This window comes from Scyliorhinus torazame, chromosome 7 (assembly GCF_047496885.1).
Source record: "Scyliorhinus torazame isolate Kashiwa2021f chromosome 7, sScyTor2.1, whole genome shotgun sequence".
Lineage (NCBI taxonomy): Eukaryota > Metazoa > Chordata > Chondrichthyes > Carcharhiniformes > Scyliorhinidae > Scyliorhinus > Scyliorhinus torazame.
In genome coordinates, this window is record NC_092713.1 from 33,652,182 (window position 1) to 33,670,261 (window position 18,080).

The following is an 18,080-nucleotide window of genomic DNA, read 5'->3' on the forward strand; positions in this document are numbered from 1 at the left end:
TACGTGGGAACCGGGTGAGGAGCTGGATTGAAAAAGGAAATGGCTAGTCGTCAAGGGGGGGGTGGGGTAAAGAGCCCCCCAACCCAGTTGATCACGTGGAATGTGAGAGGGCTGAACGGGCCGATTAAGAGGGCACAGGTACTCGCGCACCTAAGGAAACTTAAGGCAGATGTGGTTATGCTTCAGGAGACGCATCTGAAGCTGATAGACCAGGTTAGACTTCGCAAAGGATGGGTGGGGCGGGTGTTTCATTCGGGGCTAGATGCAAAAAACAGGGGGGTGGCCATACTAGTGGGGAAGCGGGTAATGTTTGAGGCAAAGACTATAGTGGCGGATAGTGGGGGTAGATACGTGATGGTGAGTGGCAAACTGCAAGGGGAGGCGGTGGTATTAGTGAACGTGTATGCCCCGAACTGGGATGATGCCAATTTTATGAGGCGTATGTTAGGACAGATCCCGGACCTAGAAGTGGGGAAGTTGGTAATGGGTGGAGACTTTAATACGGTGCTGGACCCAGGGTTGGACAGATCGAGGTCCAGGACCGGAAGGAGGCCGGCTGCAGCTAGGGTGCTTAAGGACTTTATGGTGCAGATGGGAGGAGTAGATCCCTGGAGATTTAGTAGATCTAGGAGTAAGGAGTTTTTGTTTTTCTCCTATGTATTTTCACAAATAGATTTTTTTGTTTTGGGAAGGGCACTGATCCCAAAGGTGACGGGGACGGAGTACACGGCTATAGCCATCTCGGATCATGCTCCACACTGGGTGGACCTGGAGATAGGGGAAGAAAAACAACAGCTTCCACCCTGGAGAATGGACATGGGATTATTGGCAGATGAGAAGGTGTGTTTAAGGGTGAGGGGGTGTATTGAAAGGTACTTGGAACTTAATGATAATGGGGAGGTACAGGTGGGAGTGGTCTGGGAGGCACTGAAGGCAGTGGTTCGAGGGGAGCTGATATCTATTAGGGCACATAAAGGAAAGCAGGAGGGTAGGGAAAGGGAGCGGTTGTTGAAAGAACTGCTGAGGGTGGACAGACAATACGCGGAGGCACCGGAGGAGGGACTGTACAGGGAAAGGCAAAGGCTACGTGTAGAATTTGACTTGTTGACTACGGGTAATGCAGAGGCACGATGGAGGAAGGCACAGGGTGTACAGTACGAATATGGGGAGAAGGTGAGTAGGTTGTTGGCCCACCAACTGAGGAAAAGGGGAGCAGCGAGGGAGATAGGGGGGTGAGAGATGAGGAGGGAGAGATGGAGCGGGGAGCGGAGAGAGTGAATGGAGTGTTCAAGGCATTTTATGAAAGATTATATGAAGCGCAGCCCCCGGACGGGAAGGAGAGAATGATGTGCTTTCTGGATCAGCTGGAATTTCCGAAGGTGGAGGGGCATGAGAGAGTGGGGCTGGGAGCACAGATTGAGATGGAGGAAGTAGTGAAAGGGATTGGGAGCATGCAGGCGGGGAAGGCCCCGGGACCAGACGGATTCCCAGTTGAATTCTATAAGAAATATTTGGACTTGCTGGCCCCGCTACTGATGAGAACCTTTAATGAGGCGAGGGAAAGGGGGCAGCTGCCCCCGACTATGTCAGAGGCAACGATATCGCTCCTCCTAAAGAAGGAAAAAGACCCGCTGCAATGCGGGTCATACAGGCCCATTTCCCTCCTGAATGTGGATGCTAAGATTCTGGCCAAGGTAATGGCAATGAGGATAGAGGATTGTGTCCCGGGGGTGGTCCATGAGGACCAAACTGGGTTTGTGAAGGGGAGACAGCTAAATACAAATATACGGAGGCTGCTAGGGGTAATGATGATGCCCCCACCAGAGGGGGAAGCGGAGATAGTGGTGGCGATGGATGCCGAGAAAGCATTTGATAGAGTGGAGTGGGATTATTTGTGGGAGGTGTTGAGGAGATTTGGCTTTGGGGACGGGTATGTCAGGTGGGTACAGTTGCTGTATAGGGCCCCGATGGCGAGCGTGGTCACGAATGGACGGGGGTCTGACTATTTTTGGCTCCATAGAGGGACGAGGCAGGGATGTCCTCTGTCCCCGTTATTGTTTGCATTGGCGATTGAACCCCTGGCCATAGCACTGAGGGGCTCCAGGAAGTGGAGGGGAGTACTTAGGGGGGGAGAAGAACACCGGGTATCTCTGTATGCGGATGATTTGTTGCTATATGTGGCGGACCCAGCGGAGGGGATGCCAGAGATAATGCGGATACTTGGGGAGTTTGGGGATTTTTCAGGGTATAAACTGAACATGGGGAAAAGTGAGTTATTTGTGGTGCATCCGGGGGAGCAGAGCAGAGAGATAGAGGATTTACCGTTGAGGAAGGTAACAAGGGACTTCAGGGACTTCCGGTACCTGGGGATCCAGATAGCCAAGAATTGGGGTACATTACATAGGCTTAATTTAACACGGTTGGTGGAACAGATGGAGGAGGATTTCAAGAGATGGGACATGGTGTCCCTGTCATTGGCAGGTAGGGTGCAGGCGGTTAAAATGGTGGTCCTCCCGAGATTCCTTTTTGTGTTCCAGTGCCTCCCGGTGATGGTCACGAAGGCTTTTTTCAAAAGAATTGAGAAGAGCATTATGAGTTTTGTGTGGGCTGGGAAGACCCCGAGAGTGAGGCGGGGATTCTTGCAGCGTAGTAGGGACAGGGGGGGGCTGGCACTACCGAGCCTAAGTGAGTACTACTGGGCCGCCAATGTTTCAATGGTGTGTAAGTGGATGGGAGAAGGGGAGGGAGCGGCGTGGAAGAGATTGGAGAGGGCGTCCTGCAGGGGGACTAGCCTGCAAGCAATGGTGATGGCGCCGTTGCCGTTCTCACCAAAGAAATACACCACAAGCCCGGTGGTGGTGGCTACATTGAAAATTTGGGGGCAGTGGAGACGGCATAGGGGAGGGACGGGAGCTTCGGTGCGGTCCCAGATAAGAAACAATCATAGGTTTGTTCCGGGGAGAATGGATGGGGGATTTGGAGCATGGCAAAGAGCTGGGGTAGTACAACTAAGAGATCTATTTGTAGATGGGACGTTTGTGAGTCTGGGAGCGCTGACGGAGAAATATGGGTTGCCCCAAGAGAATGCATTTCGGCATATGCAATTGAGGGCTTTTGCGAGGCAACAGGTGAGGGAATTCCCGCAGCTCCCGACGCAGGAAGTGCAGGATAGAGTGATCTCAGAGACATGGGTGGGGGACGGTAAGGTGGCGGACATATACAGGGAGATGAGGGACGAGGGGGAGATCATGGTAGATGAGCTGAAAGGGAAATGGGAAGAAGAACTGGGGGAGGAGATTGAGGAGGGGCTGTGGGCCGATGCCCTACGTAGGGTAAACTCATCATCCTCGTGTGCCAGGCTACGCCTGATACAATTTAAGGTGCTACACAGGGCGCATATGACTGGAGCACGACTTAGTAAATTTTTGGGGGTAGAGGATAGGTGTGCGAGATGCTCGAGAGGCCCAGCGAATCACACCCACATGTTCTGGTCATGCCCGGCACTACAGCGGTTCTGGGTGGGGGTGGCAAAGGTGCTTTCGAAGGTGGTGGGGGTCCGGGTCGAACCAAGCTGGGGGTTGGCTATATTTGGGGTTGCAGAAGAGCCGGGAGTGCAGGAGGCGAGAGAGGCTGATGTGTTGGCCTTTGCGTCCCTTGTAGCCCGGCGCAGGATATTGTTAATGTGGAAGGAAGCCAAACCCCCGGGTGTGGAGACCTGGATAAACGATATGGCAGGGTTTATAAAGTTAGAACGGATTAAGTTCGTGTTAAGGGGTTCGGCTCAGGGGTTCACCAGGCGGTCGCAACCGTTCGTCGACTACCTCACAGAAAGATAGAGGGAATGGAAAAGAAGTAGACAACAGCAGCAACCCGGGGGGGAGGGGGGGGGGGGGGGGAGGGGGGGGGGAGGGGGGGGGGAGGGCGGGGGGGAGGAATCGGACGGACTCTCAGGGATGTTATTGTGTATGTATAGGTATTTGGTATATGTAATTGTATATTGGATTGTTGGATTGTATTTTTGGAGAGTTTATTTTGGACAAGGCAGTTGCTATTTAGTTTTGTTTTTTGTTTATATATTACTTATTTATTTGTTTAAAACTGGCCACGGTTATTTATATTGCTTTATTGTTGTGTAAAAGAAACACTACGTACTGTTATGTTTGGCCAAAAAACTTGAATAAAATATATATAGTTTTTAAATCACAACCTTTGGATGAGTCGATCAGGTTACATCAATAGTTTTGCAGAAAAAGTTAGAAGAATTAAAACCTCTTCTAACTTCTGGGTAACTATTGAACTGGCCCATGCAGACTCCCCTGAACACCCCCAGGGGACACTCCCTGGCTGCCAATGCCGCCCCATCAATCCCAGGTGGGTGTTCTTCTCTGTCTGGTCTGTCAATTACCTTCAGATTTCAATGAGTCCTTTATCTCACTTCATTTTCAAAAAAATCACTTAGGAATGTAGACGTCGCTTGCTGTGCCGTCATTTAGTGCTCATTTCTAACTGCCCTCTAAGAGTCAATCACATTGCTGTGTGTCTGGAGTCACATGTAGGCCAGACCAAGTGAGGATTTCAGATTTCCTTCCCTAAAGGACAATAATAGTGAACCAGATGGATTTTTATGACTATCATCAATGGTTTCATGGTCATCATTAGACTTTTAATTCTGAATGCCCAAAGACGTGCAGGTTAGGTGGATTGGCCATGATAAATTGCCTTTAGTGACCAAAAAAGGTTCGGAGGGGTTATTGGGTTACGGGGTTGGGGTGGAAGTGAGGGCTTAAATGGGTTGGTGCAGACTCGATGGGTCGAATGGCCTCCTTCTGCACTGTTATGTTCCATGTAATTCTAGATTTTTATTGAAATCAAATTTCACTATCTGCCATGGTGAGATCTGAACCCGGGTCCCCAGATCTTGCCCTGGGTCTCTGGATCACTAGTCCAGTGACAATAGCAGCTAGTGCTGTGAAACAGAGGGAATGTTCTCCTTCACTTTGATAGAGCTGGACTTTGGGGACGATTTGCATTGCCTGGATCTCACCCGATCTGAGTGAGAATGTCAGGGGAGACAGCATTGAAAAAACTTTACGTAAATAATTGGGCACAGAATGGCAATCCAACACTAATTGCTACTCCAAGGTGGTTACAGCCCAAACCTTCATGGGATGTGGGTATCACTGGCAAGGCCTACATTTGTCCCTAATTGCTCTTGAACTGAGTGGGTTACTAGGCCATTTCAACAGCCAGTTAAGAGTCAACCACATTGCTGTGAGTCTGGAGTCACATGTAGACCTGACCAGGTAAGGATGGTAGATTTCCTTCCCTGAAGGACTTTGTGAACTAGATGGGTGTTTATGACAATCGCTGATAGTTTCATTGTCACCATTACTAATACTATCTTTACAATTCCAAATTTCATTAATTGAATTTAAATTCCACCAGCTGTCGTGGTGAGTTTTGAACCCAAGTCCAGTGACATTGCCACTACACCACCATCTCTTTCAAATAATTGATCTCATCTTTGAATTTGAACTTTAAGAATTTTTTTAAAAAGCTAAAACCCTCTGTTGGCCTAATGGAAATAATTAATTTTAATGGGTGTGCGCAAAACTTGCCAAAAGTTAGGCTGCAGCTTGAAGATGAAAGAACTACATTGCATTTATATAGCAACTTTCACAGATGGACTTGTTGCTTTTAAAGGCTAGTAATTGAATTGTGCATGTAGTAAGATCCCACAAAATAAATTAAATGATTTGATTTGAGTTAGTTTGGTTTAAGATAAATATTAGTCAGGATTCTGAGAGAACTCCTCCGCCCTGCTTTGAATAGTGCTTCTGTCTTCTGTGTCCACCTGGGAGGACATTTGGGACATCAGTTTAATGCCATACCCTAAAGATGGCTCTACTCCCTCAGTGCTGTAGGACCTGAACCTGTGGAATTTCTTTTGCTCCGGCTGCCTGTTTTAACTGTTCACAATTTTCTACCAAGTATAGGACAGAAACTGATGTAGTTTTTTGCAGTGGATTTTGAGATTTGTGTGACAGTGCGTGAGGCCTGATAGTATAAAATGTTTCCAGTGAGGTTTATGGGGTCATACTTTCCCAAAAGTTTGTTTCTTGACTTTCCTTTGGTATATTTTTCAAAATTATGAATGTATTGCAATTTAGAGGCAAAATAATTACTTTAAACTGGATGAGGCTTAACCTCGCACATGACAAGGACGCATTCACCCTCCGCAAGGCCTCTTCCCAGGTCTTGACCCCCCCACCCCCCCCAAGCTCCTTCTCCCACTTTCGCAACCACACCGCCCAAACGTCGTGACCCACGATTTTCACTTAACCTTTAATGCGACAGGTGAGCCTGCTTGGCCCTCACTATCTCACTTATTTTGCCATTCAATGGTACATTTCTGTCTGGGTTATCCATCAGAGGTCCTGGAGCTCACACCAACACTACTTTGTCCTATTGTGGACTCTCCTGAACAGCTCACACCACCACTCCTCTGTCTTGCTGTGGATTATCCTGAGCCTCACGCTCCAGGTTTAGTTCTGAGATCCTGGCCTGTTTGTGTCTCTGGACCTCTCTTTCTTATTACGAAACGATCCATTTTAATTTTTTCAGTCCTGTTGCTTGCTTGCTGCTGACAAACTGGAGGAATCGCAATTGCGCCCAGACCACGTCAGTGTTCAAGTCGCGTGACCTGCTCCCTGTCTCACTTCAGGCAGGAAGACTGATTGAATGAAAAAAAAACGACCTTCTCCTGAGTCATGGTGCTGACGTCAGGAGGAGGCGGTGCTTCTCGCTGGGCTCCGGGCATGCGCACTGATGAGCGGGCACGCATGCACAGCGCGCCCCCATTTTGAAAGCCAGTCACAGCCGTCATTTCTAAAGTCTCTCGCAGCCACCATTTTTAAAAGACGGCTGTTGCGCATTAATTCCCGTGATCGGGAACGCCGCGATGGATGGCTCCGCGACCCGCCTGCGACCCCTCCGTGGGTCGTGAACCCGACTTTGAAAATTACTGTTCTAGGGCTTGTAGGGTCTGTGTTGCAACATTTAAGAACCTGCGTCTACCTTTGGCTTCGTGTGCAGACTAAACAAAGTACTGTATCTATATCTGGTTTGTTAGTTTAGGCTAAATTGGCCAATATATCTCTTCCACTTGGCTCCTCAGTTTAAGAATTTGGCCAAGCTCCCTGCTTTCAAGGAAAAGAATATTGTATTTCACCATTTGTTAGTTGGGTGCTTTTAGTGAGGAATACACCAGCCAGCTTCAGTGAATTATCATAGAATTTACAGTGCAGCAGGAGGGCATTCAGCCCATCGAGTCCGCACCGGCTCTTGGAAAGAGCACCCTACCCAAGGTCAACACCTCCACCCTATCCCCATAACCCAGTAACCCCACCCAACACTAAGGGCAATTTTGGACACTAAGGGCAATTTATCATGGCCAATCCACCGAACCTGCACATCTTTGGCCTGTGGGAGGAAACCGGAGCACCCGGAGGAAACCCACGCACACACGGGGAGGATGTGCAGACTCCACACAGACAGTGACCCAAGCCGGAATCGAACCTGGGACCCTGGAGCTGTGAAGCAATTGTGCTATCCACAATGCTACCGTGCTTTTCATTTATTTGCCAGAACATGAGTCAGTTATCAAATGAACTTGAAAGCCGCTTCATTTGGACGAGTTAGTTTTCTGTTCAAATTATTAGAATAGTCTCTGAAAAAAGTTCTGGCCTTTGCTTCCCTGGTAGCCCGGAGACGGATATTATTAGCTTGGAGGGACTCGAAGCCCCCGAAGTCGGAGACCTGGCTAACTTGACATGGCTAGCTTTCTCTGTCTGGAGAAAATCAAGTTCGCCCTGAGAGGGTCAAAGTTGGGTTTCGCCCAGAGGTGGCAACCGTTCGTCGACTTCTTTGGGGAAGCAGAGGGTGGGGGGTGGTGGGGCTGGGGGTTTAGTTTAGTTTAGAGTAGGGTGTTAGAAAAGGTGGGACCTGTGATGGCCTTTGCAGTATGTTTATATTTGTATGTACATTGTTCCTTCTGTTGTTCTAAAACCATAAATATCTCAATAAAATGTTTATTTTTAAAAAAGAGTAGTCTCTGAAAGGAAGCAAAGGTTTGTTGGGCTTCTTGCAGCATCACTCCTCTGTGCTGTGTTTATTTTATAGATTGACTGGGTCAGAAATATCTAGAAAGTTTCACCATTCGAATCATGTATAAGCATTGTCCAGTCTTACCCATTTGTAAAATATCTAGCAATTTGTGGAGTGATCAGGTGGATGATTTGTGCCACTCTGCTGTGAATCTCACCAAAACTGATTAAAAAATCATTTTTGCGTTGGGCCTACTCATTGAACTTAATGGTGATTGTGAAATGTGAAGCATAGAAATTTACAGCACGGAACCCATTCGGTCCATCCTCACCAGCCAAAAAGTAGCCATCCAGTCTAATCCCACTTTCCAATTCTTGGTCTTGTAGTCTTGTAAATTACAACACTTGCAGGTGCATATTCATGTATTTTTGAATCATATGAGGGTTATACTGCCATTACCACCCCTTTAAACTGAGTTCCAGGTCACCACCTACATTTGGGTGAAAACATTTCTCCTCAAATCCCTTTAACCTCCTACTTCTTAATTGGGGGGTATGGATTTAGGGTATGAGCTCTTCATGTCCTATCTATTGTCTAGATCATTCACAAATGAATTTGCTTCAATTAGGCCTCCTCTCTGCCTTCTTCGAACGAAAGATAGCAACTCTAGCCTATCCAACTAAAATTGAGGCAGCATCCTCATAAGTATCTTCTGTACCCTCTCTCGTGTGGACATCTCTCTCTTATAGTGAGGTGACCAGAAGTGCACACAGTACGCCAGCTGTGACCAAACTAATGTTTTATACAGCTCTTTCTGGGTCAAGAATGTTTGTACATCTTGCACCCGTACCTTGTCAATTACTCATTAATGTCACAAAAACCAGTACAGCAAATCACAACTGGGCTATAGTGTCTTCAAATAAAAACAGATGAGTTTGAGGTAGGTGGTGGAGGCAGGAATTGTAATGGTGGTGGAAGGAGTGATGGAAAGGATTTGCATTTTGCTTTTCTGATTTTTTAATTGCTTCTCCATTTTGTCTCAGCCTTGGAAGTGAAAAGCCGACCCTAACTTCCAACATTCCCAGTTATGCCTTAATTCTATACTCTTCAATGTATACTTAATATTGGTTGGATTTCACCCAACTTCACCCAGTTTGTGATGTTTTACATTTAGAGTTAATTTAATTTCCCAAATATTAGCTCAGTCATATGACTATTCTATGTCATTTGAACGTTGGCAGATTATTCCAACTAATGTAGCTTTGTTGCCCAATTTTAAATGCATTTTCCCTGAGGATAATGTTGCTGTGCTTCCTGCATTAACAGTTTATGGAAACATTATTTAATTCAATACAATGTTAAACATAAAGAAAAGTCAAAATTTGACTAAACTGATTTTGATTCTTAACATTTCGCACAGCAAAATGAATCTCTTTCTATACTCTGGGAGAGCCAATTAATAATACTTTTGTGTACACGTTCTAATTATTGCATTTTTCTGCAGATTTACCTATTGTCAATCCTTCTTTCAAGTTCTCAATGAGCTCAATGACTATGCAGGCCAACGTGAAGTTGTTGCTGAAGAAATAGGCCACAGAGTTTACGGAGAGCTGATGAGGTACTCTCATGAGCTGAAAATGGAAAGGAAAGCAGTAAGTATCCCTTCATTGATATCTTGTTAGACATTTTTCTCCATTTTTACTCTTAATACAACAAACCCTCAAAACAGGTACAGTACAGCATGAGCATTTCACTATACAGTAATTCAAGAAATAAAGGAGAAAACCATGAAAACATGTTAAAATGGTCGTAATCCAGAAGCAGAGGATATTTGTCTGTGCTGCAAATGTTAGGATATAATAGAATCATAGAATCCCTACAGTACAGAAGGAGGCCATTTGGCCCATTGAGTCTGCACCGACCCTTTAAAAGACCATCCTACCTGAGCCCATTTGAGTGACCCCACCCTAAGGGGCAATTTACATGGCCAATCCACCTAACCTGCACACCTTTGGACTGTACAGCCTTTTTCTTTCCTTTTTAAAAATAAATTTAGAGTACCAAATTCATTTTTTCCAATTAAGGAGCAATTTAGAGTGGCCAATTCACCTACCCTGCACATCTTTGGGTTGTGGGGGTGAAACCCACGCAAACACGGGGAGAATGTGCAAACTCCACACGGACAGTGACCTAGAGCCGGGATCGAACCTGGGACCTCGGCGCCGTAAGACAGCAGGGCTAACCCAGTACGCCACCGTGCTGCCCCTTGTACAGCCTTTTTCATTAGCATCAATTATCTATGTATCTGGGAGCCCCAAAATTAAAAGCAAAGGATTACATTCTTAGACCGTATCAAATATTTTCTCAAGCTCGTTAAGTGCACCAGTAGGATTTAATTTTGACCCAGGGCCAAACATACTGTGTCATCTCCCTTGACTACTTTGCTCTTTTGGCACATAGAGGATACGGTAGAGTCAAACCTGTGTCTTACTTAGCGAGATATGCAGACAGTGTAATATTTTGAACTGAGCTTCCTTCATTCAGTTGCAGGCAGATTCTATTGGCATTTCCCCCCCTGGTGACTGCTCAAACCTCCTTAAAGAAGTCAATAAATGGCTTCCACCGCCAGGTGAACCCATACACCGACCCCTTCAAGACTAACTTGACCTTCTCCAGCCTCAGGAATTCCGCCACCTCGCTCACCCACACCCCCGCCTTTGGCAGCTTCGAGTCCCTCCACCCAAGCAAAATCCGTCTCCGTGCTATCAGGGAGGCAAAAGCCAAGGCATTGGCCTCACTCACCCTATGGACTTCCGCATCTTCTGACACCGCGAATATTGGCCACTTTGGACTCGGGACCACCCCCACACCCAGCACCTCGGACATTATGTCCACGAACCCCAGCCAGAATCCCTTCAGCCTTCGATATGCCCAGAACATGCGGATGTGATTCGCGGGCCTCCCCGCATATCTCCCACACCTATCTTCTACCCCCTTAGAGAACCTACCCACCCTTGCTACTGTCATATGCCCTATGTATTACTTTAAACTGGATGAGGCTTAACCTCGCACATGACAAGGACGCATTCACCCTCCTCAAGGCCTCTTCCCAGGTCTTGACCCCTAACCCTCCCAAGCTCCTCCTCCCACTTGCGCTTATGTCCCCTACAAGGGCCCACCCCCAATCCATCAACTCCTTGTAGACATCGGACACCTACCCCTCCCCTACGTCATCCCTTGACAGCACCTTATCTTGGAACCCCAGGGGTGGCAGCCCTGGAAAGGACGGCACCCCTGTTCTTACGAAGTCCCGGGCCTGCAGGTACCTAAAACCATTCTCCCTGGCAACTCATACTCTTCCTCCAGGTCCTCCAACTTCCCAAATTTGCCCCCTGTGAACAGATCGCTAAATTACCCAATCCCTACCTGACACCACCCCTGAAACCTCGCTTCAAATCCTCCTGGGGCAAACCTATGGTTGTTACAGGTCGGTGCTAACACCAAGGCACCCTCCAGTCCCAAGTGCTGCCTTCACTGCCCCTACACACTGAGGGCTGACACCACTACTGGGCTCACTACTGGCCTGGCTGAGGCGCCAACAACAAAGTCTTCAAATAATGCCACCTCCATTCTATTGGCATTTTCCCATATGTTGCCCCAGACCTCCTCATCAATATTCACTGTGTGGTCTTTTTCCTAAGACTGCAGAGTCTGTAGTATATTCTCACAGGATCCAGTACAAACAGTGTCATAAAACATGCTGATTAATTGCTTTGGTTCCGTGGATATCAGGATTTTATCCACAGGGGCGACATTAGCATCAAGATGCAAAGATGTCTTATTAAGGGTAAAGTCTCTGAGGTGTAAATCTGAAAAAGGAGTATCATTGATACCAAATTATTGACAGTTGCTCAAAAGATAACAAGGAAAAAAGGTAATAATCTCTGGATTACTACCTGAACCACAAACTAATTGGCTCGGGGGTCAATAGGATTAAAAAGGTAAATGCTAGGGCACGGTGGCTCAGTGGTTAGCACTTCTGCCTACGGCACTGAGGACCTGAGTTCGATCGCGGTCCAGGGTCACTGTCTGTGTGGAGTTTGCACATTCTCCCTGTGTCTGCGTGGGTTTTGCCCCCACAACCCAAAGATGTGCAGGTTAGGTGGATTGGCCACACCGTGTTGGCCGCACGGTAGCACCAGTGGTTAGCGCTGTTGCTTCACAGCGCCAGGGTCCCAAGTTCGCTTCCCGCTTGGGTCACTGTCTGTGCGGAGTCTGCACACTCTCCCCGTGTCTGCGTGGGTTTCCTCCGGGTGCTCCGGTTTCCTCCCACAAGTCCCGAAAGACGTGCTGTTAGGTAATTTGGACATTCTGAATTCTCCCTTCATGTAACCTAACAGGTGTCGGAATGTGGCGATTAGGGGCTTTTCACAGTAACTTTGTTGCAGTGTTAATGTAAGCCTACTTGTGACAATAAAGATTATTTAAATAAAATTTAAAATAACTCCTTAATTGGAAAAAAATAATTGGGTACTCTAAATTTATTTTTGTTTAAAAAGAGATAAATGGCTCAAAGATTGGTGTGGGAGAAATGAGTTTGAATTCATGGCACATTGGCACCAGTACAGGGGAAGGATGGAGCTGTTCTGATGGGAAGGTCTTCATCTGAATCCAGCTGGGACCAGAGTCTAAATAGTGGGGGGATCGGTTCAGTTGTATGGAAAATTAGAAAACCACAGTTAAAGTAGAAGGTGAGAGAGCAGGTTAATGATTCGGACTTTAAATGAGGTAAAGGGGCCGAGGGCTCAGGAGAGATTAGTTAAGTTTCCAGAACACATGAGGGCATTTAAAAGTTTATTGGATAAACATATGGATGATAATGGCATAGTGTAGGTTAGATGGCTTTTGTTTCGGTGCAACATCGTGGGCCGAAGGGCCTGTACTGCGCTGTATTGTTCTATGTTCTATGTTCTATGTTCTAACACATTACAGAGCAGAGAGTATAGAAAGCGGCAGGAATCTAACTTCAGGCACAGCAAAAAAGGGGACAACTATGAGAAGGTGGGCGGTCAATGCAGGACTGAGGGTGTTGTACCTAAATGCGTGCAATGTATGCAACAAGGTAAATGAGCTTGTTGCGCACATCGAAATTGGTGGGTATGATGTTGTGGGCATCACAGAGATGTGGCTGCAAGGGGATCAGCACTGGGATCTAAATATCTAAAGATATGTGTCCTATCGAAAGAACAGGCAGATGGGTAGAGGGGGCGGGGTTGCATTGTTAGTAAGAAATGAACTTAAAATCTATAGCAAGAAGCGATATAGGGTTGGAAGACGTAGAATCTGTGTGGGTACAGTTGAGAAATCGCAAAGGAAAGAAGGTCCTGGTGGGAGTTATGTACAGGCCCCCTAGCAGTAGTCAGGATGTGGGACAGAAAATAAATCGGGAGATAGAAAAGGCATATGAGAAAGACAATATTACGATAATCAGGGGGGACTTCATATGCAGTGGATGGGAAATTCAGGTTGGTAGTGGGTCCCAAGAAAAGGAATTTGTGGCATGTTTACGAGATGGTTTTTTGGAGCAGTTTGTGATAAGAGCCCACTAGGGAACAAACCATTCTGGATTTAGTGATGTGTATTGAGGCAGATCTGATTAGGGAATTTAAGGTGAAGGTTATGGGGCAACTGAAAGCTTTGAAGGTGGATAAATCACCCAGACCGGATGGACTACACCCAGCGTTCTGAAGGAGGTAGCTGTGGAGGCATTGGTGATGACCTTTCCGGAATCACTGGAGGGAGGGAAGGTCCCAGAGGATTGGAAAATGGCTAATGTTTAAGGAGGAGGCAGATGAGAGGAAATTATAGGCCATTTAGCCTGACCAGTTGCTGGTAAGATTTAAGAGTCTATTATGAAGGATGAGATTGCAGAGTACTTAGAATTGCAAGGTAAAATAAGACTGAGTCAGCACAAATTCGTTAAGGGGAGGTCATGCCTGACAAATCTGTTGGAATTCTGTGAGGAGGTAATGAGGAAGTTGGACAAAGGAGAACCAGTGGACATGATCTATTTGGTTTCCAGAAGGCCTTTGCCAAGGTGCCATACAGGGGGCTGCTAAATAAGATAAGAGCCCATGGCGTTGGGGGCAAGGTACTGGCATGGATAGAGGATTGGCTGACTGGCAAAAGGCATCCTCTTCAGAATTTAAAAAAAAACATTTACGGGATGTGGGTGTCGCTGGTTACGCCAGCATTTATTGCCCACTCCTAGTTGCCCTTCAGAAGGTGGTGGTGGTGAGTTGCCTTTTTTAACCTCTGCAGTACCTGAGGTATAGGTACACCCACAGTGCTATTACGGAGGGATTCCAGGATTTTGCCCCAGCGACAGTGAAGGAATGGCGATATATTTCCAAGTCAGGGTGGCGAGTGACTTGGAGAGAAACCTCAAGGTGGTAGGGTTCCCAGGTATTTGCTGCTCTTGTCCTTCTATATGGGTCATGCGTTTGGAAGCTGCTGCCTCAGCAGCCGGTGACTAGTGGTGTTCTGCATGAGTCAGTGTTGGGACCACACCAATCACAATATATATTAATGATCTGGAAGAAGGAATTGAGGGCATTGTTGCTAAGTTTGCAGATGATACAAAGATATGTAGAGGAAACAGAGAGGCTGCAGAACGACCTGGACAGGTTATGAGAGTGGGCAAAGCAGTGGTAGATGGAATACAATCTAGATATGTGTGAGAACAACTGACAAAGAACAAAGAAAAGTACAGTACAGGAACAGGCCCTTCGGCCCTCCAAGCCTGTGCCGACCATGCTGCCCGACTACACTGCAATCTTCTACACCTTCCTGGGTCCGTATCCCTCTATTCCCATCCTATTCATTTATTTGTCAAGATGCCCCTTAAATGTCACTATCGTTCCTGCTGCCACCACCTCCTCCGGTAGCGAGTTCCAGGCACCCACTACCCTCTGCGTAAAAAACTTGCCTCGTACATCTACTCTAAATCTTGCCCCTCGCACCTTAAACCTATGCCCCCTAGTAATTGACCCCTCTACCCTGGGGAAAAGCCTCTGACTATCCACTCTGTCTATGCCCCTCATAATTTTGTAGACCTCTATCAGGTCGCCCTTCAACCTCCGTCGTTCCAGTGAGAACAAACCGAGTTTATTCAACCGCTCCTCGTAGCTAATGCCCTCCATACCAGGCAACATTGTGGTAAATCTCACCCTCTCCAAAGCCTCCACATCCTTCTGGTAGTGTGGCGACCTGAATTGAACACTATACTCCAAGTGTGGCCTAACTAAGGTTCTATACAGCTGCAACATGACTTGCCAATTCTTATACTCAATGCCCCGGCCAATGAAGGCAAGCATACCGTATGCCTTCTTGACTACCTTCTCCACCTGTGTTGCCCCTTTCAGTGATCTGTGGACCTGTACACCTAGATCTCTCTGAATTTCAATACTCTTTGAAGGTTCTACCATTCACTGTATATTCCCTACCAGCATTAGACCTTCCAAAATGCATTACCTCACATTCGTCCGGATTAAACTCCATCTGCCATCTCTCTGCCCAAGTCTCCAAACATTCTAAATCCTGCTGTATCCTCTGACAGTCCTCATCGCTATCCGCAATTCCACCAACCTTTGTGTCGTCTGCAAACTTACTAATCAGACCAGTTACATTTTCCTCCAAATCATTTATATATGCTACAAACAGCAAAGGTCCCAGCACTGATCTCTGCGGAACTCCACTAGTCACAGCCCTCCAATTAGAAAAGCATCCTTCCATTGCTACTCTCTGCCTTCTATGACCTAGCCAGTTCTGTATCCACCTTGCCAGTCACCCCTGATCCCGTGTGACTTCACCTTTTGTAGTAGTCTACCATGAGGGATCTTGTCAAAGGCCTTACTGAAGTCCATATAGACAGCACTGCCCTACCTGCATCAATCATCTTTGTGACCTCTTTGAAAAACTCTATCAAGTTAGTGAGAATCGACCTCCCCTTCACAAAACCATGCTGCCTCTCACTAATACGTCCATTTGCTTCCAAATGGGAGTCGATCCTGTCTCGAAGAATTCTCTCCAGTAATTTCCCTACCACTGAAGTAAGGCTCACCGGCCTGTAGTTCCCTGGATTATCCTTGCTACCCTTCTTAAACAGAGGAACAACATTGGCTATTCTCCAGTCCTCCGGGACATCACCTGAAGACAGTGAGGATCCAAAGATTTCTGTCAAGGCCTCAGCAATTTCCTCTCTAGCCTCCTTCAGTATTCTGGGGTAGATCCCATCAGGCCCTGGGGACTTATCTACCTTAATATTTTTCAAGACGCCCAACACCTCGTCTTTTTGGATCTCAATGTGACCCAGGCTATCTACACACCCTTCTCCAGACTCAACATCTACGAATTTCTTCTCTTTGGGGTGAATACTGATGCAAAGTATTAATTTAGTACCTCGCCCATTTCCTCTGGCTCCACACATAGATTCCCTCTGTCCTTTAGTGGGCCAACCCTTTCCGTGGCTACCCTCTTGCTTTTTATGTATGTGTAAAAAGCCTTGGGATTTTCCTTAATCCTATTTGCCAGTGACTTTTCGTGACCCCTTCCAGCCCTCCTGACTCCTTGCTTAAGTTCCTTCCTACTTTCCTTATATTCCACACAGTCTTCGTCTGTTCCCAGCCCTGACAAATGCCTCCTTTTTCTTTTTGACGAGGCCTACAATATCTCTCGTTATCCAAGGTTCCCGAAAATTGCCGTATTTATCCTTCTTCCTCACAGGAACATGCCGGTCCTGAATTCCTTTCAACTGACACTTGAAAGCCTCCCACATGTCAGATGTTGATTTACCCTCAAACATCCGCCCCCAATCTAGGTTCTTCAGTTCCCACCTAATATTGTTATAATTAGCCTTCCCCCAATTTAGCACATTCACCCTAGGACCACTCTTATCCTTGTCCACCAGCACTTTAAAACTTACTGAATTGTGGTCACTGTTCCTGAAATGCTCCCCTACTGAAACTTCTACCACCTGGCCAGGCTCATTCCCCAATACCAGGTCCAGTACAGCCCCTTCCCTAATTGGACTGTCTACATATTGTTTTAAGAAGCCCTCCTAAATGCTCCTTACAAACTCTGCCCCGTCTAAGCCCCTGGCACTAAGTGAGTCCCAATCAATATTGGGGAAGTTGAAGTCTCCCATCACAACAACCCTGTTGCTTTTACTCCTTTCCAAAATCTGTCTACCTATCTGCTCCTCTATCTCCCGCTGGCTGTTGGGAGGCCTGTAGTAAACACCCAACATTGTGACTGCACCCTTCTTATTCCTGATCTCTACCCATATAGCCTCACTGCCCTCTGAGGTGTCCTCCCGTAGTACAGCTGTGATATTCTCCCTAACCAGTAGCGCCGCCACCCCTTTTCAACCCCCTCTATCCCGCCTGAAACATCTAAATCCTGGAAAGTTTAGCTGCCAATCCTGCCCTCCCCTCAACCAGGTCTCTGTAATGGCAACAACATCATAGTTCCAAGTACTAATCCAAGCTCTAAGTTCACCTGCCTTACCCGTAATACTTCTTGCATTAAAACATGTGCACGTCAGGCCACCAGACCCGCTGTTTTCAGCAACTTCATCCTGTCTGCTCTGCCTCAGAGCCATACTGGCCCTATTCCCTAGTTCTCCCTCAATGCTCTCACCTTCTGACCTATTGCTCCCGTGCCCACCTCCCTGCCATACTAGTTTAAACCCTCCCGTGTGATACTAGCAAACCTCGCGGCCAGGATATTTATGCCTCTCCAGTTTAGATGCAACCTGTCCTTATATAGGTCACACCTGCCCCGGAAGAGCTCCCAGTAGTCCAGATAACGGAAACTCTCCCTCCTACACCAGCTGTTTAGCCACGTGTTTAGCTGCTCTATCTTCCTATTTCTAGCCTCATTAGCACGTGGCACATGGAGTAATCCCGAGATTA

The 18,080-nt window shown here is 47.0% G+C and overlaps 1 protein-coding gene across 4 annotated transcripts in view; it reads left to right on the forward strand.

Moving 5' to 3' along the window:
• fnbp1l (formin binding protein 1-like) overlaps positions 1-18,080 on the forward strand; it is a 269,825-nt gene that overhangs the window by 173,030 nt on the left and 78,715 nt on the right. For all 4 annotated transcript variants that reach the window (XM_072510515.1, XM_072510516.1, XM_072510519.1 and 1 more), the window contains exon 4: positions 9,611-9,758. In XM_072510515.1, the coding sequence (XP_072366616.1) occupies positions 9,611-9,758 (148 nt within the window). The remainder of the gene's footprint in view (positions 1-9,610; positions 9,759-18,080) is intronic.